At 46.9% G+C, this 26,138-nt stretch overlaps 1 protein-coding gene across 3 annotated transcripts in view; it reads right to left on the bottom strand.

The window, feature by feature from the left end:
- Positions 1 to 26,138, bottom strand: part of SLC24A3 (solute carrier family 24 member 3) — a 458,948-nt gene that overhangs the window by 37,994 nt on the left and 394,816 nt on the right. For all 3 annotated transcript variants that reach the window (XM_008517772.2, XM_008517773.2, XM_070589502.1), the window contains 4 exons: positions 20,925 to 20,999; positions 11,847 to 11,872; positions 6,408 to 6,461; positions 521 to 654 (listed from right to left, as the gene is read on the bottom strand). In XM_008517772.2, coding sequence (XP_008515994.2) covers positions 521 to 654; positions 6,408 to 6,461; positions 11,847 to 11,872; positions 20,925 to 20,999 — 289 coding nt within the window. The remainder of the gene's footprint in view (positions 1 to 520; positions 655 to 6,407; positions 6,462 to 11,846; positions 11,873 to 20,924; positions 21,000 to 26,138) is intronic.

Consider the following 26,138-nt stretch of genomic DNA (forward strand, 5'->3'; position numbering starts at 1 on the left):
TGAATATAGGAATTACTTTGGGGAAAAAAGATAACGTTCTATGTCATTTTGCAGCTTGGAAGCTGGCATACTTTAGCCTGAGAATGAATCTGGATACAATATACTAATAACAGCTTTCCTTAATGGAGTATTTTACATATTTTATCTCCTTGACTCATTACAAAAATTATCCCCCAATTGCAGAAGAGAAAATTGAGGTTTCATGGTCACACAGCCAAAATGTGACAGAGTCAATACCTCAAAACCTGTGGTCTTCTCTCCTTTACCATCCTGGCCTAATATCCCTGTATCATTCCCAACAAATGTTTTGCTCAAGAACTTCCATGGGGCTTTCCAAGTGGGCTCATCACCAGGTGTGAGACTGCCCCATGATGTAGCCAAAGGGAGGGAGGGAGGACCAGAACCTTCTCTCCCTTAGTCTCCTCTGGGGTGGGCAGCATGCTCTCCAGTCAGCTTCGGGCCCAGCAGCGGCTGTGAGAGTGGGTGGGCACTCCTCTGGTACATGGCTCTCCTACGTTACCTTTCTTGAGTAGCACCACGGTGGCGTCGCAGTTGCTGCTGTCGTCAATTTCAGCATTGTTGGCCAAGCCGTTGACCATGTTTCCAGCACCTTTCGTCCTCCTTTCGAAGCACTGGTGTATGCAAGCGTTATATCTGAACAAAGGAATAAGCAGAAAAGCCCCATTAGTGTTTGCTGTTCCTCCCACCCAGCGCTCCCTGCAGCTCTCAGTCTGGACGCATTGTGGGGGACCCCATGCCTCAAGTTATTACAGTCATGCATCACTTAATGATAGGGATACATTCTGAGAAAGCGTTGTTAGGTGATTTGTTGTTTTGAGGTCATAGAATGTACTTACACAAACCCAGACGGTATAGCCAACTACACACCTAGGCCACATGGTACTAATCTTAGGGGACCATCATCGTATATGCAGTCTGTTGTTGACCAAAACTTCGTAATGTGGCACATGACTGTAATGTTATTTTGTCACCCCATTACCCCTCAGAATATGCAACATGTTCCATTTTCCAGTTTAAGGATATGGTAAGTGAAAATAAAATCAACAGAACATAAGTAATTAGTGACACACTGCTTTCTCTGCAACATCTTCAATGTCAATGGCGGGACCTCTGGATTGAGTTCTCTTACTTGGGAGTCTGTGCATAGAAGGGCTGTGATGAGACTCAGTGGGATGGGCAAGGTCTACCTTCTCTGGGCCGGGTCTCCAGGGCCTTGGTGGCAGGGACACGCTTAGTGGGGAAGCAGAGAATGTCTCATTCGTGCCGCTACCCAGTGCAGCACCTCATGGCCTACGAGTTACAGGCTGGTGGGCGGTCTAGGCCTCTGTCTTTGGTTTCCTGAGGTCACAGGTTGGGATCCTGTGAATCTCTGTTACCGTTATGCTGTAATTCCAGGTCCGACGGGCTCTTGGCTTTATGAAAAAATTCTGGGCTATGATTCTCCATAAGGATTGAGTGAACACATTGTGCAGTGCTCCTAACACATGTGTTGGAAAGGAAGAAGCTTACACAAATTCCTTGGGTGTTTTTGGCAGGTAAATGTTCTGGTTCCTTCATCTTTAGTATTAGAAGACTCTCATGGAGGAATCCTAGAAAACCCATGGGCAAAGACAGCTGGGGAGAGTTTCCAGGGCATTGTGGGCCACTGCTGCTCTTTCCCCAACTCAAAGACCTAAAGATCTTGATGGCTTCCTGGCCACAGGACAACCCATCGAGGTATCCTACCAGCTTGATCTCTGGCCTCCTATAGGAACGGCAGCCGGGCATGGTGACTCTAAATTGCCAACTGGCAAGCAACTCCAGCTGTTTCTCCTCTTGTTCCTGATCCCTTTTGCTGCTATAGACATGTCACTCTCTGGAGTCTCTCCCCACTGTATCCTGTGCCTGTCCTGTTCTTCTGTCAGTGTAGCTGTGGGTGGGTGGGCCTACGGGGGCATGACAGCCACTACAGTACAGATGAAGGGGTCCTCTGTGGCTGAGGCTTCTCTTCCATAAGCCCCCTCCTGTACACCTGGGGAACCTGGGGTCCTTCTTATATCACATGAGGGAGAACAGAAAACCAGTCAAAAGTGATGGTGATGGCAGTGAAAAGACCAATCCTGGGGGACTCTCAGGGTTAATAAGAGGCGGGGAAAAGAATTAGAAGATGACTATTTTGCAATCCTAATGAAATAATGGAGCCAGCTACTGAGCATCAGTGACTGTCAACATCACAAACAGAGAGACAGGAGACACCAATGTGCCTGCTGATGGCAGAATTCACCACCACCTGGGACATAGTCTAACCTGAATCAGATTGATGGCTGACATATAGGAAACACAGAGGTCAAAGGAACAGGTCAAAGGAACAGGCCACACGACAACATGGGATGTAATCAACAATTTCCAAACTGTGGAAACTGCAGAGCAGACACACTTTGTCAAAGAATAAATTACAAGGAAAAAAATCAACAGAGGGGGAATTTATAAGTTAAAAGAGATCCAGAAGATGGAGCAACCAATTGTAATGAGTGGAATTTATCTGGATTCTGATTTTTAAAATATTTATGACATTTATGAGACTAAAAGAAAACTGTAAAAAATATTTATGAGACCACTAAAAATTCGAACACTGATTGGATATTTAATCATATTAAAAAATTAGCATTGATTTTAGGATAATAATATTGTGGTTATGTTAAAAATACGTCCATTTAGAGACATATACTGAAATTTTTGTAGATGAATTGGTATGTCTAGGGCTTCAAATCTTATGGAGGGAGGGAAGTGGACACAGTTGTGGACGGAGCAACTGCGGTTGACGGTTGTGGGGGCTGGTGACGGGCACATGGGCTCGCCATACTATTGTGTTGACTGTTGTATATAGTTAACATTCTTTTTTTCTTTTTGAGGAAGATTAGCCCTGAGCTAACTACTGCCAGTCCTCCTCTTTTTGCTGAGGAAGGCTGGCCCTGAGCTTACATCCATGCCCATCTTCCTCTACTTTATACGTGGGACGCCTACCACAGCATGGTGTGCCAAGTGGTGCCATGTCCGCACCAGGGATCCGAACCGGCGAACCCCGGGCCGCTGAGAAGCTGAACGTACAAACTTAACCGCTGCGCCACTGGGCTGGCCCCTATAGTTAACATTCTTAACGGAATGGTGTCTCTACTTTCTAGACTCAACATGAATGCCCCCCCACAGACAGAGCTATGGGGGAGAGGGTGTGTTTCTGTTATCTTGACTCAGAGTCCATGTTCCCCATAGAAATATTGTCCTGCATGAGGGTTTGCTTTTAAAGTTAACAACTGTGTTACAATTTATTTGGATTTGAATAACAGGATAATAATATTATGTATAGTATTATTATAAGAGCTTTCTTGAAAGCAGATATTGGTTAATAAGTTAACTATGCCATCACATTCCAACCTTACAAAAGCCCCTTTAGGTAGGAAGTATTATTAACCCTGTTTTGTAGAACAGGAAACTGAGATTCAAAATGGCCGAATCACTCGGCCAACGTCCCCCTGCTGGCAAGTGGCAGGGTGGGATCTGCGGCCAGGGCTGAACGTGAAGCACTCGATCTTAACCACCAGACCATATTGCGTCATCTGGGGACCGAATCCCAAAGAAGCAACCCAGATGTCCAGAATCAGTCCTTGCCAAGACCAGGTATGCCTCATGCTCCCTTCAGGTTTCCACCTATCTGGCAAACTGAAATTGCTTTTTGACCTTCAGACAGAATGTTTAAAGTCATTCTAAAGCCATCTACCCAGGAGGCAGTTGATGATTCTAATATATGCTGTATTTAACTGCTGCTGCTCTGTTTTATATTTTTAATTGAATGTTTTAAATTTTGTGCTTGCATCCTGACGCTATTTTATTGTGAAGCATGCAATTTTATAAATCAGATTTTATAAAACCCAATGATTAAAGCCCGTGATTGCAGAGGGGGATGGCTAAAGAGCAGAAATTTCAATTTAGAACTTAGGGCCAGAATTTATGCAGAAAATTCTGTGAGCACAGTAGCAGCCATTCCCCGTTTTGTTTGTATCCTGCTGGTCTGAACAGCTGGAATGCTGGTAAAGCTAAGGCATCAGCAGAAACATACCTCATTAGCTTTCACACGGGGCATGGTTTGGGGTAGAGCAGAGAAACTGTTCACTGCGTTATCTTAACGTCCACAGGCCCTGCCAGCAACTCACAGGCTTTACGATGGGTCAGTGGAAGAGTGCAACGGTCACAGAGTGCATGCTGGCAAGATTCCTCAATCTTCCTTCCCTTTGGATGAAATCTGGTTTTGAAGACTTCCTTATTCTGTGAAGGCCCCAGTGAGTTCAGTATGGAACATACCTTATCCAAATTTAGATTTAAAACCCAAGATCAACGTTGGGCATAGAGCAGACAGTCAATTCTTCTGGAATAATCGACCAATCCACCTTTTCAAAAGGGAAGAGAGGACTCGACTCTTTGGGGATTCAAACTTAAAGTCTCAAAAAGTTGAAAAAAAAAAAGGTGAAATAATCAAATGGAAAATGCTGAGGAAGACACGTGCTGTGGAGGCCCTCTCAGTGTGGCAATGATTCCCTCATTGTTGTGCTATGTGAGAGAAAGAGAAGCAAGATGGCTGCTCCTATCTTTAAGGCCTTTCACTTTGGAGTCTAGAAACTCTGGAAAGCCTTTGAGCCAACTCTGATTTGCCTGAGAGCCCATCTATTGGTATTTTTAAATGGAAGGTGATTTGTGGTAAAAGCACCTGTTTTCTTTGTCAGTTACCTCACGGTAACTCCACACCAGGATATGTTTGGTAAGGTTCTACTCAAGAAATGCCCTCCTCCAGTAAGAAGACCCAGATATCGGGTCCACGCTGACCATCAGACAGCTCCTGAGGTGAAGGCTGGATGCCATATTGAGTGGCTTGGCAACTGATTGCTTACAGCCCACTCTGGACATCAGCCAAGTCAGCTCCCACCTTCACTGTGCATGTGACTTTTGCCAATGGCCACATCGATTTCTCCCAACAGGGCTCTTAGCCACTAGAGGCCAGAATTACTTTTCGTCAGGCCACAACAGCAAGGAAAACTTGACATGTTAATTCCAGACTGCTACCTGCTATGTCCAAACTGGCATTTTCTGATAGGATTCTACTTTCTTGCTCCTAGAGAAGGCAGTCACTCCTGCACTCACACGTGCTGGGGAAAGCATGGGTTAACTGAGAGTAGAAGAAACAGCACCCTAGGGGGCATGAAGCTGCAGCACAGCACATCTCTGCACTATTTATAAGCTCCTCCCCTAAATGGTACTTAGCAAAAAGATGAACCAGCAGGTTCACACCCATGGTGATTGCATTTTACCTTAGAGTATGGGAAACACCAGCAATATAATTCTTGACACAAATAGTAAGCTGCCTGACTCAAAGGAGAAAAAGAACATATGATACAGTGGTTTTAAAATATATCCAGAAATTCTTTGGCACTCCTCCCTTCAAAGGGTGAAGTGGACCCCATGAGTGTGCCCTGGACTTGGTGACTCGCTTCTAATAAAGAGACCAGGGTGGAGGCGGCAGTGTGTGACTTGTGAGACTGGATTGTAAAAGGCGCTGCAGGATCCCTCTTGTTCTCTCTCTTGAACCGCCTGCTCGGGAGGAAGCCAGCTGCCATGTATGGGGACACCCAAACAGCCCTAAGGAAAGGCCTGTGTGGTGAGAAATAGAGGCCTCCAGTCAACAGCCAGCATCAACTCGTCCAGTGCGTGAGTGGGTCATCTTGGAGGCCCAGTCAAATAGAGGATGGTGGCCCTGCCAACCTCCTGCCTTCAATCTCGTGAGAGACCCTCAGCTAGAGCCCTCCAGTTAAGCTGTTCCTGGATGCCTAACTCTCAGAAACTGCATGAGCTAATATATGTTCATGGTTTTAAGGCAATAAGTTTTGGGGTCATTTGTTACACAGCAATTGATGACTATTACAATACGAATGGAAATCTGCAGAGATTTAATCCATGGTTTTAGTCATTTCTTAACTAGCTCTGGTCCCATCTTCCCACCGCCTATATAGAAGCATAACTTATTGAGTTTTATTTCCTTTCTTGTTATGAGAGTGAAGAAACAGCCAAAAGCTAGTTGCCAGGTTCTGAAGAGGGGCAAGGGTCTGAGAGATTTCTCAAATGAAACTCTGAAGCTTTGATTCTATCAGACATAAGGGTTGGAAGGGCCTTTGCTATTGCTGCTAATCAAAATTGCAGTGATTCATAGCAGGTTGCCAAGGCAACTGGATGAGTCTGTGATGGCATGCATTGAAAACCAGTCAGATACCTGCCTTCTCCCCGGTTCCTCTTTCCATATGGTCACACAATGTTGGAGGTAGGAAACAGTTTGGGAAAAGAAACTAAGAAGGTATTTTACTTACTTCATAATGACAATGTAGATAAGATACATCAGCACAAGGACTAAAGACTCCCACCTGTGTACAAACCAAGACTGGTTAGTTAAGAAAAGCCACCGCAGGCAGACGTGCAACACACCAGGTGATCTTTAAAAACATATTTGATGTGAATGGCAGTTAACCCTACCAAGCACGGCAAGGACAAGGCAGATGTAAAAACTGGTTACAAATGCTTCCTGGTCTCTAGACATTTTCTATGCTGCATATTGCTTTCAAGGATCTTTCTCTTTCTTCTCTACCTAAAGGAAAATGCTCCTTCCTCTCTGTTATTTGCTCACCCAAAAGAGTTTTTTGAACACAGCAGGCCTCCTATAATATTGCTGCATATAGGCCTCTATTTATAAACCTATCCACAGCTTAATCATTCACTAAAACTATTCAGATATATTTACAAAGGGCAAACTAGAGGAATCGATAGGGGCAAGCGAGGAATTGTTGGGTACATAGGAGCTGGGCATAAGCAGAAAAAGAGGGAGATAGAGAGGGAGAGGACGATGAGAGAGAGAGGAGAGAGAGAGAAGGACAGAGAGAGAGAAAGAGAGAGAACCTGGGAAAGTGCCAGCAGGAAGGATAAGAATGAATGAGTAGGAAAATGGTCAAGAGAAAGAAAGAAAAAAAATAATGAAACCCACTGGAAGGTACTTTGAACTTCTGGTAATTTGAATACTTCTTTTTTTTATTTTAGTAACTTTCAGCTAAAAAACAATGAAACTTGATTTCTAGGTTCCCTTTTAGCTGTAGAATTAAATTCGCTAATTGAAGGGGTAATTTTGGCTTTGAGAAAAGGTATCTGGAGAACACTCTATGAAGAATGTCCAGGTTATGCCTTTCCTTCCTCATTCTTTTCAAGTTTCATCTAGAAATTGATCCTGGGGAACTATGTGGTCAAATGTAAAAAGGATGCATATATTAGAGTTTTGGCTGCAGTGGTATTTAAAAAAGCTAATTCCCTCCAAACAGAAACTGCCTCCTGCCCCAGTGGCCTGCTGTTCTCTCCCCAGCACAGGGCAGCCCTCGGCTCATCTGTGCACGGGGAGGCTTCCCCTAAACATCAATTTTCAGCTGCAAAACACCTCCAGAGGCCTGAACATGGTTCCTACTCATTGAAACAATGTATATGCGGCATAAACTTCACTGGGAAAAGTGAGATTTTAGTCACAGCATGCATTTTTGAAGGAAGAGATACCTAAGACGGATTCGAACAGACTCAGGGAGGGGTCACCAGGAAACGACCCAACGTCAATGAAATATTTCAGTTCAGGTGAGCTCAGTCCGGCACCATGTAAACAGGTATATTTATGCTCTCTAATTCCTTCAGCTCTTTTTGAGTTTTTACTCAAAGAAGCCCTTCCACTGCAATATCCGAGTAAGATTCTCTCTGCTGTGTTTCAGGGGTGCTCGTGAGATGGGGGTGCCCTGCTTCTGCTGACATTTCAGGCGTGCTCTGTTGGCGCCCGGACTCAAGCGCACCCAGCACGTCCTCCCGACGAAATGCCCCAGGCTCTGGGAGGCCTCCGTGCTGTGGCTCTGCTGCCCTCTGCTTTGCTGCCTGATCGAGTGTTCGATCATCAAGGATGAGGGATGTAGGAAACAGTTTGGGGAAAGAAACTAAGAAGGTATTTTACTTACTTATAATAACAATATAGAGAAGATACATCTAGTTTAATGCTTAATGCTCTTTGGGGTCCCTCCCCCACGCTCCCTCTCCCCACAGGCCTGTGAGTGTCTCCAAACAACCCCACGATTACATGTCAGCCGTCTGCCTCCCCCTCAACCCTGAAAGAACCCCAAGGTCAAGGCCAAGGTTGGTTCTATGTTCTGTGTCCAGTTCTGGAATGGAGCCTGGCATGTGGACCTGCTTGGGAAACAGTTGTGGAATGGGGCCAACTCCACACGCAGACTCAGAAGTCATGTGGCTCTCTCCTGAGAACGCTCCTCTCCCTCTGCCTCTCCTGACCACAGCCCACACGCATCCTCTGCGGCCCTGATCTGTGGTATGATCTGGGTTTGTTTCTTCCCTTCTCACAAACTTCCATTTTGAGCCACCTTCAACTGGCCCCTCCTTCTCCCACCAGAGATACTTCTTGCCTGTGTTGGGGGGGGCTACTCCCTGCTCCTCCCTGTTCTCGCCCGGAGGGCATGGCTCCACTTTCCTAATCATGGTCCAGAACAGAGGAAGCTGGTCTTGAACACTATGCAGGTGGATAGTCTCCAGGTGTGTCCCCAGGCTCTCCTTTCTCTCTCAAAGTCACAACTTGAGGCTCAAGAAGAAACAAAACACCACTCTGGATATTTCAGTTTTCTTATCAGGCCCTCAGACTCACTGAAGACACATTCCAAATTCCTTCTGGCAACACTGTGGGCCTTGCTGAGCTGTCAGTATGGATTCATGGCCCTTGCTCTGCAGGTTGAAGTCACATCCTAATAGGTGGCTCTCTGATGCTTTCTATTTTTAAGTGTCTTTTGGGGACAGGTATCCAACTGAAACGCACCCAACAGATACTCCCATGTCCTGCCTGCTACAACAGCTTCACTATGTTGAGGCAGTGAATGGAGACCCTTCGATCTTAAGGAGGGTGGCCCCCCCGGATAAATAATAATTGGTCTACAGTTATAATTCTATTTCCCCGGCCTCTTATTGGTCAAGGCAAACCCAGTTGTGACCAAAGAGATGTATAGTGGAAAGGTGTTAAATAAAATGACATAGCCCCTTCTTCCACTTTCTTGCCTTCAATCCAAACTTGATGGCTGGAACTGCAGTAGCCATCTTGGGACCATGGAGGAAAGGCGAAGAGAAAAGCACAGCTATCGTACTACCTACACCTGGGGTACTTATTATGTGAGAAAAAGGAACACTATTTCTTTAATCTACTGTAGCTGGTTTTTTTTATTACGTGCTACTAAAAGCCTTCTTACTGCCAGTTCTTGGCTGAATGTGACTTATTGCAAAAAGCTGCTTCAGGAATGGTAAAGGAATCTAAATCGTGAATGATGGGGATACCTTGTTCTTGTTATTTGTATTTGACGGCTTCTTTCCTCCTAAAGAGTACTCTAGTTTCAAAATAAACACAACTGAAATTAATTTCCTTTTGAGGATCTGAGGTGAACTGGTTACCTGCCTTGAAATTTCTAGGACATGCTGGAATGTTCTACAAGGAATGGAATTCACTGTTTAAGGTATTACTGAAACAGTACTGTGCTTTAATTACACAGACTGAAGAATCTGGCTTCAAAGAGAGAAATCAGCTCTTAGACACACCTTTTCAGCAAAATAAATGCTTGTGGTTGGTTAGGTTAGAAGATAGAGATGTGGACAGTGAAAAATATCTTAAAGTTCACTATATTTTGCATTCAAATGAGGAGCTGAAATCCCTGGAAATCCCAAAGCAGTTATGAACCAGTGGCACAGACTTTAACTTCTCAGCCTCACTCATGTGAAAAATGTTCTCTGTCAGCCCATGCGCATAATAACAATAATTATGTAACAGGCGATGGGCCGGGAATGGTGCTCTGGCGCCATGATGGCCTCCCCCTGGTTCTTCTCTGCAGCTACGCCTGTGCATGAGTTATGATTCCAACCCGCCCCAGGCTGGAACAAAGCACGCTTGGGAATTTACAACTCGTTTATCCGTAGCCCTCTTGTCTCCTCACTCACGTGGGAGACGTGGTGCTCAGGCTGAGGGTCCCATGACTTCAGAATCTGGGCCCTTCAGCTCAGGCTTGACTTTCCATCATAGGAACCTGGCGTTCTAATCTCCTAACCTCAGAGGAGGTTCAGCCTTTGGAACGAAGAGGAAACAGACCCTCCCTTTCTTGTTCCATACCATCTGAAACATCCTAAAAGACGTTTTGAGGGTAAGCACTGAAACAGGGTGCTCAAGAACCCTGCTGTCATCTCCTCCTGCCACGGTTTTCACCAGCACAGCCGGGGAGATGTAGAAAAGAGAGCTCCCTCTAAGACGGATGGACAGTAAACCACCCGTGGATAGCCTTTCTTAAGGTTTTCTGCACAAAAGCAACGGAAAAATTTCAGAGATCAACTGTGATCCTAACTAGTTTGTCTTGATAGCAGCATTGTTAGCAAAGATCAGCAACACTGAGTAACACTTAAGCACCTACTGTTTGCTGAGGGCCAGCGGTGTTTGTGCTAACGGTGCCATCTGTTTGAGCGAGAATGCTTCTGCAAGTTTTCTTGTGCTGCACTTAATTCCCAAGGAAGTGTGGAAAAGTATCACCACTCCATTTGGCGACTCCATCCAGGTGGATCCCACAAGGAGGGTCTCCCAGACCTCTGACCGAGGTGCTCCTGGGCATCTTGATCCCTTTCAGCCTATTGATCACTGTTAGTCAAAGAAGACTTCCTTCTAATTTTGGGGGGGGGGGTCAATATAGAGATTATGGGTCTTAAAAGCAAGTTCTCCGAGCTGTCTCCTCCTCACCCGTCTTGGACAGAGGAAAGAGAGAGCTGAGAAAAGTATCTTAATACCCTGGCATAGTGCATAGCATCTATTGTCAATCTGCTAAGTTCCCTTATTCCTCTCAAATTCTGAGAATCACAGAGATATCCTAAGACACAGAGACGTCACTCCCACAACAGTTAGCATTCATTTTGTTGAAGGTGGAGACAGTGAAGGCTCTACTTCTTTTTCTAGCTCATCCTTAGCTTTAAATAATACCAAGAAAGTCGTGCACCTACAGTGCCACACCCATCCATTCCTAAGATGTTATTTCACACTACTCTACTTCTACAGATCAAATATTTGAAAAACGTAACAAGAATGCACAACACACCCAATTTCTATTTCCAGTTCAAACAGATTTGACTTGCTCAGAACCCATTTCGAAAAAGGTGATTTGGACAGTTGGCCCAAATGCCAATGTTACCATATGTTTAATTTGGGCAAAGTTTTTTATCTATAAAAAAAAAAAATCACTGATGTTTTCAGAGCTCTAAGATCTTCTTGAATGTCAAGCCGAACTTTAATGGGTTAAAAGTCACTGAGATGCCTCCGTATCCAGTTCCTGAGATATACAGGGTATTTGGGATATGCGGACATGATTTGGACACAATTTGAAAATATCAGTCAAATCTTAACCATGGCCTAGCAATGGCTGACTGCAGAAAGACACAGCTAAGTCATGCCATCCAACCTGGATGATAACAGTGAGATATTGGAATCCCAAGTGGAAGCCTACCACCTCAGCCCAAGGGAAAAGGTCTCTGTTCTGTGAAAACCAATTTAATTTCTCTGTTGAGGTGGACCGAGGGTTCCCCAAGAAATGCTAGCTGTTCCAAGCTACCATGACACTTCCCTTTCTTTCCTAAACCCTGACTCTGGTCTTTCATATATTTGGCTCTGCAACATAACAAGGAGAAATTGGAAGGGAAAAAGAGGTACTTACCAGGAAACTTGTTCATCGTAAATGAACTGTGAAAAAAACAAAGAAAAATAGAAGATTAGATATACACATGTGTACACGCGCACATGTACGCTTTATGACTGCACGTTGTCCACCCTTGCTGCTAGCTTGGCGGGAATCGAGGCTGGAGGTGGCCTGGAACACGAAGCACCTGTGGGAAACCCCCTCTGTGCTGGTCTGGTCTCTGGCTGGTATTTGTGGAAGGAGGTGTTGCTGGCAGACTTCAGTGGGCATGTTGCAGAGGGGAAAAGCATCCGGTTATCATCCTACCCTTCCTGCAATTTCTGTCCAACAGTGGAGTGAGAGGGAAGTAGGACCAATCTGCTGTGTGGAGCAAGACACACTGTAGAATTTCAGATCTGGAAAGGGGTGTAGGAACTTGGCAGGTGCTCCCAAACGTTAGCCACTTAGGGGCCACCTGTAGGATGTCTGCATACCTCTGTGCTCTGTACAGCATCTTCAAGCTTTTATGCAAGCACATGGACTTCTACGTACTCAATATTTTTCTTTCAGTTGACTTTTTTTTTTTTCCCTTAAAAGAATTTATTTTCAAAGGAAACTTTGCATCACAACCAGAAGTGGAGAATCAGCACCACTTGCCAGCACATGTAGAGGGGGAAAAATAAATGCAATGATAACAGTGATTGCAAAGCATCCTGGCTGGACACTGTGGGCTGCCCAGGCTCTGGGCCACAGGCCTGCTCTCTCATTAAAGGAGATTAGCAAGGGTCAGAAGCAGTGGAAGACACACAAGTGTCCAACATTTCCTCTGATCAGTTAGGATCCAAAGAGAATACACAATGGAACATTATTTGTTTAAGTTCTAGTCCATATATCATCTAAAATCACTTCACACTTTGGGGGAAAATATGGTATTATCCTAGTCCTTTGATTTATACAGGGAAACAGAGCCACAGAGAACATGAGTAATTTTCCCTCATTGCTCAATTAGCTGCAGAGTTGGTTCTAGAACTCAGGCCTGGCTCTTGATTTAGTGTTCTTTCCGTGACACTTATCTGCCCAGATGGCATGCTGTTTAAACCACATGGGTGCAGTCACATTTTATTCAAGCAGGAAGCTGAGGGCTGGTTCACAGTGCCTTCTTTCCACTCTCATGGGATACGACCGCTTTGAGAGTGATCATCTCTGAGGGGCTTTGCCTTCAAGGGCAGTGGCCCTCTGGAGACTCTAAGGCAGAAACTTGCAGGACAATCTGGGTGTAAAGTGTCATTATCACACGTAGATGGTAAACTCAGCTAATGACGTGGGCATTGCTTGGGTCCCCCCAGCAATGACAATAACCACCAGTTGTGAGAGATGCAGAGAAAACCTTATGGACGAGCAGGATACAGCTCAAGTCACATAGAAGGGCCTCGCTCCAATTATCCCCAAGGTGTAAAGAGATGGATGAGGAGAAACAGGCCACACTTATTTGTAACTCGCTCTTCCTGACAGGTCATTGAAAAAGACATTGGCTCCATCAGTTTTGTGACTCTTGTCATTGTCATTGGATTCACCAGGTTGTCATTTGGATGAAAGTGTCAAACCAGAATGGGAAGAGAATTAAAGACATAAAGGAAATCATCCTGTGATCTAGGTTGGATGGTATGGAATCTACTCCCTGGAAGGCATTCACAGCTGCTATTGTATAATCACTAGCTTTTAAAAAATTGTTGCCAAGAAATCATGGAACAGAACAAACGATTTAAGTTGGAAAACGATTTCTATTAATTGAAGTTAATTCAATATCAGTCTTGGACAGCAGGCTGGAACAATCAATTCGTAGCCACTTGAGAGCACAAGATCCTGGTAAAGAGTTTATTAGAGCACCAATTTAATTTTCATCCATCAGGGAAGGCAGATGATACTCTGTAATATGAAAGCAGCTTTTAGGAAGCCCTTATTCTGTGTCCTCTGACTGACAGGTGGGGGCACAGATCAATACATCTTTAGCTATCGACTAGTCAATGATCATATCAATGAAAAAAATCAGAATAGGCCTAATTGTGCAAAGGATCCCAAAGTAGGAACAGAATTTGCAGGGAACACAATAAATGAGAGAAAGACTGGGACATGCCTGGACGAGACTGGACCAGATACACAATTAAGGACAGAGCATCATGAGCCTGCAGTCAAGGTGACGGCGGTGGCAAGGGGAGCCGGGGGGTGGGAACATGGTTCAGAGAGGCAGACGGGGAGGGAAATGCTGATGATCTCGCTACAGGTGCTAACAGATGGTGGTGCCCTGGAACCTTCAAATTACTGATGGTGAAGCCCTGTCACTGACAACCGGAGCCAGGAGGCCTCAGCTCCCCTGTGGCTAATGAGCAAACAACGGTCTGGATCTTATCCCACTACTTGAAGAGGATTGGGTATAAAAATTAGAGGACTCAGAAAAGAACAATAAAGTGACAGAAGGGACTAGAAATCAGGGCTTAAAGGAAATCTAAACGGAAACAGGGTTGTTTTTGGTGAGAAAGGAGGCAGACGGTGAGTTATGAACAGCCTCCTAGCGTCTGGCGGTCCTTGGGGGAGGCGATCAGCCGACCACCCATTCAGAAGACTGAAAATGAGGCAATTGGCCCTTTTCACCGAATGTTCCTGTGAGAGAGTATGGTACTGGACCATCCTGATGGCGCACTGGAGTCGTCCTGTCTGAAAACTCAAAATGAGAAGGACAGGAGACTCTTGATGTTGCTGACGGTTCCAGGAAAGGGACTTGTTATTCCTTACAGATTTGATTCCATTTAACTTACTCAAGACAGGTGTTGCATATCCCTCTGTATTTTCATGCTCTATCTGTGAGTAAAGAAGACAAAATAACTTTTCCTACCCCTCAGCCGTATTACTAGGGTAGAAGAAAATCTGAAACCATTAGCATGCCTTGTTTGAAACCAGACACTGCTCTCCCAGTTCCACCAGGTCACCACTAGGTGGTGCTCATGTCCCGGCCCTTAGTCGTGTTTGGCCAAGGCCGTGAGGTTGAAATGAAGTCAGTTCAAGTTTATTTTCGCAGCTCCATTAAATCTCCTGAGAGGAGGGCAAGCACCTCAAGACAGACTGCCTCCTGAAGGAGGCGGCAGGCAACCCACTGCTGTCACGGGGCAAGGTGATGTTCTGGAGGCAGGTCCTGCCTAGTGTTCTGAGTTGGGGATAGAGGGGTCCCTCATCTACGACAATACTCAATTCTTATGATGTGTTACAGTTGAGCGACCTGCAGTGTGGCCCTTGGAACTGACCCACCCTTTTCCTAGCAGGGTTTTTGAAAACGAGACTTGGGAAAGCACCTCTCTGTGCTCTGCTGGTTGTGTGTGGGGCTGGGCACTGTGATCGTCCCCAGAGACTACATGGAGGTGGAGCTGATCTTTGGGCCCCAGATTTGCTGCACACGGCTGGTTGGGGGGACCTGCTCTCTGACCCATACACAGTTCCTCCAAAGCTACCTTTGGCTTTGCCCTAAGCTTTCCACGTGTTCCATAGACGAGTTAAATGCGAACACACAGGAGTGAATTTGAAAAAAACATTCTTTTCTTCCAGGCCTCAGAGAAACGGTTGGGTACCATGGAAACCAGCTTTTCAGTCCCAGTGTCTGCTCTAGAATTCTTCAAGAGAGACAGGCTTATATCAGGCTGGTAGATCCCTGGATGACAGAGCATCCCAGAGACCCGCTAAGGGAGTGGGACACTGGAGATGGAAGAGCAGGGAAAAGACGAGCCAGGAGTCGCCCAGATGTGCGGGCAGGAGAGGAGAGGCCGGCTGGCCTCTGAGCAGGGAGGCAGGTGGCTGGCCCCACATGGCATGTCAGTCCCTGGGTTTGCTTACCATAAGCTGTAACCATGGAGCAGGGGCGGCCGCACTGCTGAGATAAGATTTCATAGCTTGTATTATAATCACTGGCACCGTTAGAATTTTAAGCAGCAAAAATAATAGGAGAAAATCAACAGCATCATTCTCTTTCAAGAGACTGAAACCTTGAAATCGTTCCTCCCCTGCTGGAAACAGACACTGCCCTCCACAGACTTCTCACTCCACAGTGTGGAGACTCCCTCAGGAGATGTGACCAAACGCAGTCCTGACCTTCTCAGCTTCTGGGACTGGGGTGCCAATGGCTTAGCTGAGGCCAGGGCGATTCCATCTGAGGAGAGGAATCAACGGAATACACTGCAAAGTTGTTGTTATGCGCCCATATGGTTTTCACACTTTACGGTTTAACAGCAATTCTGACATAGGATCTCTAGCAGGCTGACTTGATGGTAGTGGGGGCTGCAGGAGGGTAGGAAATAAAGCTTACCCAAAGGCAGGGCATGAGCGGAGCAGGCATCTCATAAATGTGTGGGGCAGGCTACAAGGTGAAGAAGGGATGGAGGGAGGATTTAGGATGAGAGGATAGTGGCTAAACCCAAAGGACTGTGTTTGCTGAGCAGTGCAAAAACACAGACACAATGAAATTTCCAAGTTCTTCTCCTCGTGAAAGCGGAGCGGCTCCTCTCTGCATCCCCCAGTCCGGCCTGCTCCCTGTTCCAGGAGCAAATGCAAGGCTGTCCCAGCTCCCCAGGTTACGCAGCATCGCTCCAAGCAGGCCCCTCCTCCTCCCAGCAGCAGGGTTTACAAACCAGGCGACCTTTGTGAGACCACAGTGGATTTGTTTAAGGAACCTGCAAGTTCTCTCGCCTGCATCCTCCGTGAGGACCTTCCAGCTACCACAGTTACTCCCACTCTGTCAGAAGGAGAGCTGGGAGGGAACAGGGGTACCCTGAACGCAGGAGCCCCAATGTCGCCAAGCTGGAGAGATGTTAACTGCTGGTGAGGAAGGGGTCTGAGAGGGACGGGCGCTGAGCCAGAGCGGAGGCCGGAGGGTGACCGCCAGTCATCAACAGGACAGCAAGAGGTCTCTTCTCTCTCAGAAAGGGCGAGATAAAGAGATTTCTGGATCATTTAAGATCAGTTGTGCTAATGAGAGAATTCCAGGAGCTGGAGGAGGAAGCCATTCCTCTCAGTCTGAAAACGTAAAGTGCAGCAGACGCCCTCTCTGTTGGCGGACTGGGGGGCGGGTGGGGCAGAATCAGGATGATGTTGGACTGTAAGAGGCAGACCTCACTGGAGGGAAAATCCAGATCCTTTGCTGGGGTGGTGGAGATGTACTGCCTGAGACACCCGCTCGGTCAGCCTGAGGCCTTACAGCTCCCTGACTGTGGGCAAAGACCCGAATTTCTGGAGCCTCGGTTTTGCCATCTGTAAAACAGGACTCATATAACAGCTCACTTGCAGAGCGTGAGTATTGAACTAGAACGTCTTCAGTGACACACCCAGAGTAGTTCTCAGTCCCGTATTAAATATCGAGTGGAAGCTTGTTAAAACCGACAGATGCCTGTGAGAATGGAGGTGTATTTTCTGTGGAAGGACTTGCTCACTACAGTTGTGCCATCCAATGTGATAGGCACTAGCCACACGTGGCTACATAAATTTAAATTAAACTAAAAACTCAGTTCCTTGGTCTCACTAGCTTCATTTCAAGAGCTCAATAGCCACACGTGCCCAGTGGCTACCCTACTGGACAGTGCTGCCTTCATCTCTCTGGAATCCCCTTCAGAGGGGTATCAGCAGTGAGCCCTCCGAGAAAGAGAGGGAAGCGGTACCGGACCAGCCCTGCTGCTGGGTCAGCCCTCAGGCTGCCCGAGGGCCTCCAACTGGTGCCAGCGGCTCAGCCGGCCCTTCTCCAGGCGTAGTGCTCCCAAATCTGATGTGTGAGCCTGGCTAAGTTATCCGGAACCTGCCTCGGAGGCCTGTCCACTCCCCCTCGAGGTTTCCCTTCTCTTGATGCTCACAATCCCTGATCTCAAAGCAGAGATGAGGGTAAAAATAAAGTATTCCTTTTAGGGCAGCTGCGAGCCTTCGATGTAATGAATCATTTGCATTTATGTAAATTACATGATTATGTAAATTACAGTAACATTTCAACAGAAGAGACTGTGGGTCTGCTGGAATTCAGAGAAAGGGTAGGACTGGGAGGCGGGGTCAGGTGGGGGCGGGTCACTGGGTGAGAGACAAGCAACAGCGGGTCTGTAAGGATTTGGGGACTATCTATCAGGTAGGACAAGGACATGCTCCAAAGGACCCAGAGTGCTCTCAGCACTTAGAAGGCGACACTTCTCTTGCAGAGAGAGACCCAAGTATGAACCGAGCCTCCTGGGCCGTGTCCAGCTACCCAGGGCCTGAGGCTTCGCTGTAGAGACATCACTAGCGCGTGCTAAGAGACACACACTGTGAGCTTTTGAAATGATCACTGCTTCAGGCATAACGCCTGCTTAATTTCTTCTGCCCTTCCCCTAAACAATAACAACAAACAACTAGAAAGCACACAGAGCAAAGGTGGGGTGAAACCCAAATGCTCAGGGGATTGAGTCCCTTGTCTCTAGTTAATTGTTGTGAGCTCTGCTGGTCTCAGGATGCCGGAGCTCGTCTCACTCTGATGGTTTTGCTTCCGGCCGTGTCCCTCTGCATCACCTTCCGTGTTAGCATTTTCGGAATCCAGGTAACATCGACTCTGTTAGCACGGTCCTGGCCCAGCAGCCCTGAGCATCTCTGGAGAAGTGGTCTTTCCTGCTCTTTGGATCGCCAGGCCCATGGCTGTCCTCAGGGCTTCTCTGCGGGTCTGAAGGGCCTCTCAATGGAATGTATAGAAGCAGCATCTGGTCCCACTCAAACCAGACTTGCCCTCTGGGGATGAGCTCTTCACTGCACCACCTGAGGGGACCGGCAGTCCTGTCTTCTGAACATTTCAGAACCATAAAAAGGGGCAGAAGGTTAAAAAAAATCCTAATAGTTAAATTGTTCGGATGGTTGGTAATTATTTGTGGACAGGAGGAAGGGCTTTTAAAAGCAGGAATTTTAAGTGCCCACTGCAGGGTCCTCTAGAGAAGCTTAGTATTCTGTAAGGAAGGCCAGAGGAACACTGATTTTGCTACGATGACCTAAGGGAAACTGCAGAAAGAGGAGATTAGGAAACCTTGACAGAAAGATGCCATGTGTGAGCAGCACCTGGGCTGGGCCACCACTGCACGTGGGGATGCTGAGAAACCTCTGCTGGGCGCTGTGCTTCTGACTCACGTGGATTGTAAGTCTCGTGTAAAGCTCGAGACGAACAGCAGTCAGACATCCAGACAAGCAAGCTGCCAGGACGCCATGCCTTTGAGAATCTCAAAATCTACTCTAGAAACGGGCATTGCCATGCGACAGACAGATACCCAGGGCAATGGTGCCCAACCGTATTTGAAGGTGAGTTTCTCAAAGTGCAGTGTGGCGCTGCCTCAGAGTCACCTGGGAGCGGGGAAGGTCCTGGTGAAAGGGCCATTTCCTGGGTCCCACCCCAGAACCCACTGAATTAAAATCTCTGGGTTGCGCGTCTTAAAGAAGCACGCTGGGCGTTCCCAGGGCACACTGAAGTCGGAGGAACACAGTTAAAGTAAAAAGAACCAAGACCAAACCCTGAGGGCTCAAACTCCATCTTGTCCACTACTTCTAACAGTGGCGAAATGTAATTTTTCTCAAAATCACAGAAGTCTGTAAACCACAGTCCAAATCTTCAGATTAACAGCAAAGAAGCCCTTGCTTTGCACGTTGTTGGCATCTGAGGGAAACAGCACTGCCGGCAGCCTCGTGTTCAGCGGGCTCAGCTGGTGATTCAGGCTCTGCTGGGGGTGGGGGGTGGGCAGAGGATTGCTTCGCCCAAAGACCCCGCCTGGGTGAGCGTCCCCTGCAGCCTGAAGCAGCAAACCCACTCTACTTCTTCACACATCATTAGCGACAACTGCATCTGTTTCATCTCGCACACATCCAGATAGATGTGACAGAGGACGAGTTTTTCACACATAGTCTAGGAGGCGCCTATGCCGAAAACAGAGAAAGCAGCTGATGCCGGCAAATCTGCTGTTGGGAGTGGACGTGGCCAAGTCCGTGCTCCCGGGAGATCTCGGCCTGCGCTGTTCTGTCTCCTCACCTCGTCTGTATGACAGTGGTTCTTTCTGGAATTCGGCAAAGTAGAGAGTTGTGTTCATTGACACCATCCCCTAATTGTGTCTCTTGAAAAAAGTAACTTTCAAAAATCACCCCCAAGCACCCTAACGGCAGAGGAGCAGAGCGCCCATGATCAGCATGGGCTCGTAGCTGGCCGACAAAGCTCGCTGCAGAGAGCGTTTGAGAAGTCCTGGCTGGAGTGAAGAGAAGAGTCTCCTTGATTTGGGGTGACCATATCTTCCCCACAGGTAATAACTGAGAACAAGAGCACAGAGGGTGCGCGTGTCCTTAAGTCCACTAACCACGAGTTCAACAGCCGGGCCTGTCTTCAGCTCCAACGTGGCATATCTGAACCCTCTGCTCCCCGGGGCAGGACAATTAAGCCAAATGGGTACGGTGGGAGTTGGGGGAAAGGTCCGTTTAATATCATTCCCAGGCTGGGGGGCTAGGACAGAAATGGGGGCTGAAATATAGAAAGAGGGTCCACTCTTGGGGAAATCATCCTCAGGTTAGAGACACGCTGAGTTTGGGACATGAAGATGTCCAGTAGAGAGCTGCTTATCCCTGACCTCAGGGAGATGCCACTGCTAAGAACACGCTGTGGAATTGTCTGCACAAAGCTGGTGTGGCCATGGGCACTGTGGAAGGGCAGGGTGTGTCCTGGGACAGTGTCTGGAGGGAGAGGGGGAAGGAGGAAGGTCCAAACCTAGGGACATTGACGCTGAGGGGACTTACCAGGGAGCCTGTGAGGAAAGTGAGAGGAAGGGTCAGGGGATCACAGAGAAACAGCAGGGGACTCTCACGGAACCAGGTCCCCAGAGTCAACACTCTGGTTCTGAGCACCAGACTATCAGGCTGGGGTTCTGGGTGATCAGAGGAGCTGGAAGGAGCAAAAGCTGCCTCCACGCACAGACATCTCTTTGCTCATTCACACCAGAGAGCCTCGACCTGCCCCATGCAGAGGAGCCGCGTAGAGCCCCGGGGTGAGAAGGAAGACAGGGAGTTAAACTGCAGGGGACTCAGGTGAAGCGTCCGTCACACACTTACCACGATGAGTGCGACCACGGACAGCGTGTAGTAAATGGAATCCCTCAGCAGGCACCAGGAGGAAAGAGCCACCACCTGAAGGCAAAGAGGGAGACAGTAAGAAACAGGCTATCTGACTGTGTCAATAAGAATACACAGCTCCCCGTGGCTCCAGCCAGTGAGAAACCGGAAACACAGCCTAGTATTTCTGTCTCCTGTCCTGGACCCAGTCAGTCTGCCAGTCGATATGAATTTATTGAGGGTCTTCAGGCATATTAGTCTGGATCTTCTGAAAAGCAGATGCTAAGATGGGATTAATCCTGCAACAATTTTATAACGGGGAGATACTCATGAGAGAAAATGGGGAAGGAGCCGGGGGGAAGGTGGGAGTGCCTTCCAACATGACTGGGGTCTGACCGCTGTGGGGAGAGAGGCGAGGTTGGATGGACATGTCCCAGGCTGCTGGGCAGTCTGAGGAACGTTCAGCAAAACTGACTCAAAGTCCTGCGTCTCTCAGGAATGCACCAGCCTCAGCATCCCTAAGGTCAAGGGGAGGATTGATTCTACCCTCGGTCCTTGTCAAAACTCTATGGTCTGGGAATGAGCACCCAGGACCGCCCTCAGGAGCGGCATGGACAAGCCTGATCTGCAGTCCCTCCGGGTCCTCTTATCTCATCTCTATTATATACATGGCCTTGTTGGCACTTGACCCATGGTTTAATCAGAATTTTTAAAAGATTGATTTGCATATTGATTTGGAGAAAATGTTGCTTTTAGCAGTTGGGAGATGTCCCTTTAAAGATACAATGGCTCTGCTGAGCCGAGGCCAGTAGACACATTGCTGGAGGCTAAGGCAGCCTTGGCCTGCTGTGTCCAGACTTCTGCAGGGGAAGGAGGCCCCTGGGTACAAGGAGGGAAAGGAGCCAGGGCTGGGCACTGTGCGAAGATAGGTTGCGGGGAGGGGAGGGAGTGTGGACACCAGGGGAAGCTCCTTCTGGAGGGAGTCATTTCTCCTTGGTAAGGGTAAGTCCTTCAAAGTCTCTCTGTGAGGGATACCTCGTATTTTGTCTCCACTTTGCAGAGTAGGTCCATGTTGATAGACTCTCACAAAGAAGCCTGGGAGAGTCCACAGGGCCATGTCAGAGGTGCTTCCTGGGCTGCCTCCACTCACAGCTCCTCTTGTCTCCCTAGAAATGTGTCAAGTACCCCATGGCCATAGGACATGTGTGGCTGCCTTTGCCCTGGGCCTCATGAGTGAAAAAGCACACAGCAAGTGTCAGCTCTCAGCTGGGCCAAGGACAGGCGCCTGCTGCACCAAAGACAGAGGAAAAGGGATTGTAGGAACAAAGTGACCTTTGGAGCCTCCTCCCTTCCTGACCCCTGTGTCTGTCTGTCCAGAAAAGATCAGGCAAAGTCAAACCAGAGAAGGCATTCTGGACTCAAGTAACATGAAAGATATGACTTAAACAGAACCAGAAATGAATCACAAGGCCACTCTCTTTCAACTAGCACACTCCTCCACTTGTTATAGGGACACAGGCATTTTCTGTTGCTAATTTTGCCTTATTAGGTTTCGTATTTGCAGATCTAGGTTACAGATAATGGGGATGTCAAGAAGAGGACTCAAGCCAGAAAAATCACTTTAGAACAAACAAAAGGTATTCTCTACCCTTTCATCATGCTCCCCTTGTACCGATACTCTTAGAGCCTGTGGTCATCATTCGCCATCTATAGGAGTAAACTGGACTGATCGTTCATTTTCCAGAAGGTCATAAAATGTTGTGAATATTTATTCTATTTATTAGCATTAGGCAAATGGACTTAAAACATGTGGCAAATATCAATTCTAAATTTCCTTAAAAAAATCACTTGGGCTGGCAGATTGAACATACACTGTTACCTTTGCTCTTGTTATACCATAACAAGATAATAGGAAAGGGATTTTTTTTTTAACAAGATAAAAAACCCACAAGAAAAAGAGAATAGAATAGCTGATCAGAGCAACGCCATTTTGGAAGTTGGAAAGAAGAAGAAGAACTGGTCATTCAGCTGGCAGTGGGCAAAACTCTAGAAACGGGGGCCGGCCTGGTGGCGCAGCGGTTAGGTTCACATGGTCTGCTTCTCAGTGGCCCAGGGTTCACTGGTTGGGATCCCGGGTGCGGACATGGCACCACTTGGCAAGCCATGCTGTGGTAGGCGTCCCACATATAAAGTAGAGGAAGATGGGCATGGATGTTAGCTCAGGGCCAGGCTTCCTCAGCAAAAAGAGGAGGACTGGCAGTAGTTAGCTCAGGGCTAATCTTTCTCAAAAAAAAAAAAAAAAACAACAACAACTCTAGAAATGGCGGTGACAGTGGGCCTGAAAACAGGATAACTGAAAGACTGTTTGAGAACCCCAAACTTCCTCTGTCACTGCAAGCAGACCAGTGACCGCACATCCCTCACCTTAACAGAAACAGAGGAGAGGAGACACTCAAATAATAAAGAAAAATTCCCAGAAGTTGAGCATGTGCATTTTCCAAGTAAGAGGGCCCTCTGAGTGACCGGCACAAAGGACAAAGAAAAGATGTACACCAAGGCACATCATTATGAACTTTCAGAATACTGAGACAAAGAAAAGGTCCTAGAAATTACCAGAGAGAGAGAAACAGGGTTATATACAAGGGCTCAAAACCAGAATGACATTTTATTTCTCAGCAAAAGCACTGTAAGCTAAAAGATGATGAAATAATGCCTTCAAAACTAAAGAGGAAAATGATTTCAATCTGGAATTCTATGCCCAACAAAATCATTCATTAAAAGTGAGAGAATACTAAATATAAAAGTTTAATTATCTCAAAAAAATTTACTTGCTATGCACCCTTTCTCAAAAAGCTACTGGAGGGTGTGTTCCACCAAAATAAGGGAGTAAATTGCTTGTTACATAAATTTATGTTACAATAAATCATTACATCAAACAATTAGAATCTATAATAAAAGTGAACAAAATTTCCAGAATGGTGGTGAAGGACAATTCTAGAAAGATGGTAAAAGGAGACTCTAAAATGAAACTTGTGCAGCAGACTTAGAGAGAAACCTAGCAGTATTAGAGCAGGTCAGAGGACTCAGAGGAAATGATGCCAAAAGGACAAAACTGACGGAATAGCTGATCATTCTGAACCCATGAAAAGGAGATTAGGGAGCTCCACGAATAGAACACAGAAAAGTAAGCACATGAACAACAACAAAAAGACAACTGTAAACCACAGAGGAAACACAGAGCTGTGAAGGAAAGGAAGACGAATCATTATGTATTAACGACTCAGGTACAGAGTGCTGACATAGCCATAATCAACTAAGCATAGACCACTGTGTAACCAAATCTATCATCTAACTATTTGGGGAGGATAGGGGCCTGGGTAAGAGTGGTGGGTGGGCCTGAAAGAGACCCACACCCTCCTCTTCCATACTGTGAAGTCAATGGAGAATGCCTGAAGCTGAAAAATCAAGGAACGGCCATCTAAGCATGCTATTCAGAGATACTGAGCAAGTACCAGGAACAAACAAACCAGTGGGAAGAGGTCGCCTCAGAAGAGTGGGAAACTGGGGCTGGCGGGACTGGCAGATGGCTGTGTTTCATAACAAGCCTTCTAGAACTGGTTGCCTCTTTAAGCTCTGTGCATATATAACTATAATAAAAAGAAAAACAAGAAAGAATACTACCAATTATCCATTCAGATTTACTGCTGTATGAAATACACCTTGCACTAGGACAAGATGTCAAATCTGGATGGACAGTGATATATTTTATCTCTTTGTAAACAGAATAGTTTTCAATGTCTGGACTATCATCAAATTTCAGCTCCAGATTCAGAGCCTACACTTAGCAAAACAAATATTTTTCTATAGAAGAGATGAACTGGAGGACAAGTAAGAAGGAGTCAAACCAGAGAACAATTTCCTTCCACAGTCTACACTGAATTAAAGCATTGTTGCTGATTCTGCAGTGTCTATAGTGAGAGCTGGGACCATGACCTCATGTCCACCTCTAACTTACCACTCACCACAACAGCAAATATTTATCTGATACCTCCTGCAAATACGGGGATCTGGAAGAATTAGCTCATCCAATCCTACAGCAACCTAATAAGGTGGGCACGGTCACCTTCACTGGGCAGCAGTCTAGGCTTGGCCAAGTTGAGGGACTTGACCAAGGTCATACAGCTAGCAGTGGGGAGGGGCTGGGATCTGAACCCAGGAGGCCTGGGTCTCCAGCCCCCGTCCCCACACACTATGCTACAGTGCCTCATGGAGGCCAGGATGAAGAGCGGACACCCGTCTGTGGTTGCTGCCCATGGAGACTTTCTTTTCTCTATGACTTTAAGCTGTTGGGCACATGTGTTAGAGACGGTAGCCAAAGGAGGGCAGAGTTGAAGGCGCGAGGCAAAAAAGTAGTGACCGCAGCTCAAGTTAAAAAATATACTGCTTTAAAGAGATTCAGGACGAGCAATCGAAGGAGAAAGGGGCGCCAGCCCCCTGGCCGAGTGGTTGGGTTCGCGTGCTGCCCTTCAGCGGCCCAGGGTTTCACAGGTTCGGATCCTGGGCGTGGACATGGCACCGCTCGTAGGGCCCTGCTGAGGTGGCATCCCACACAGCACAATCAGAAGGACCCACAACTAAGGATACACAACTATGTACCGGGGGGCTTTGGGGAGAAAAAGGAAAAATAAAATCTTTAAAAACAAAAGGAGAAAGGAGTTACCATAGGACTACAGATATGCATATGGATATGGTACGGACTAGTCTAGGAGGGAGCCAGTTAAGCAAATCTGAAACTACTCTGTTTAGCTAGTTTAGTTAAAAAATAACAATGACACTACCACCAACACAGCTCACTGTTTGCTGAGTGGTTCACTTTTCCACAAAGATGAATACACTGATGGGGTCTCTGTGGTTTCCTTCGCTTCTTCTTGGTGAAGGATTCTTTATCTCTAGATGGAGGCCAGCAACTATCTGACTCAGACCATGAACACATTTATTGGCAGAGAGGGACCTGTTAGCACCTCTGCATCAAAATGGGAGGCTCTTTCTCATCTGTTGGCAGGTGTCACCCAACCCAGAGCAGGGGAAACATTGATGAGAAGACACTGCTTCCTCAGCACTTTGCAAAATGGCTGCAAGGAGGAAAGACAAGTCATTCTGGCAAAGAGACTAGAACAGGGGTCCTGGGAGAAAACCAACAGTGAGTAATTCTGC

This window comes from Equus przewalskii, chromosome 21, assembly GCF_037783145.1.
Source record: "Equus przewalskii isolate Varuska chromosome 21, EquPr2, whole genome shotgun sequence".
NCBI lineage: Eukaryota > Metazoa > Chordata > Mammalia > Perissodactyla > Equidae > Equus > Equus przewalskii.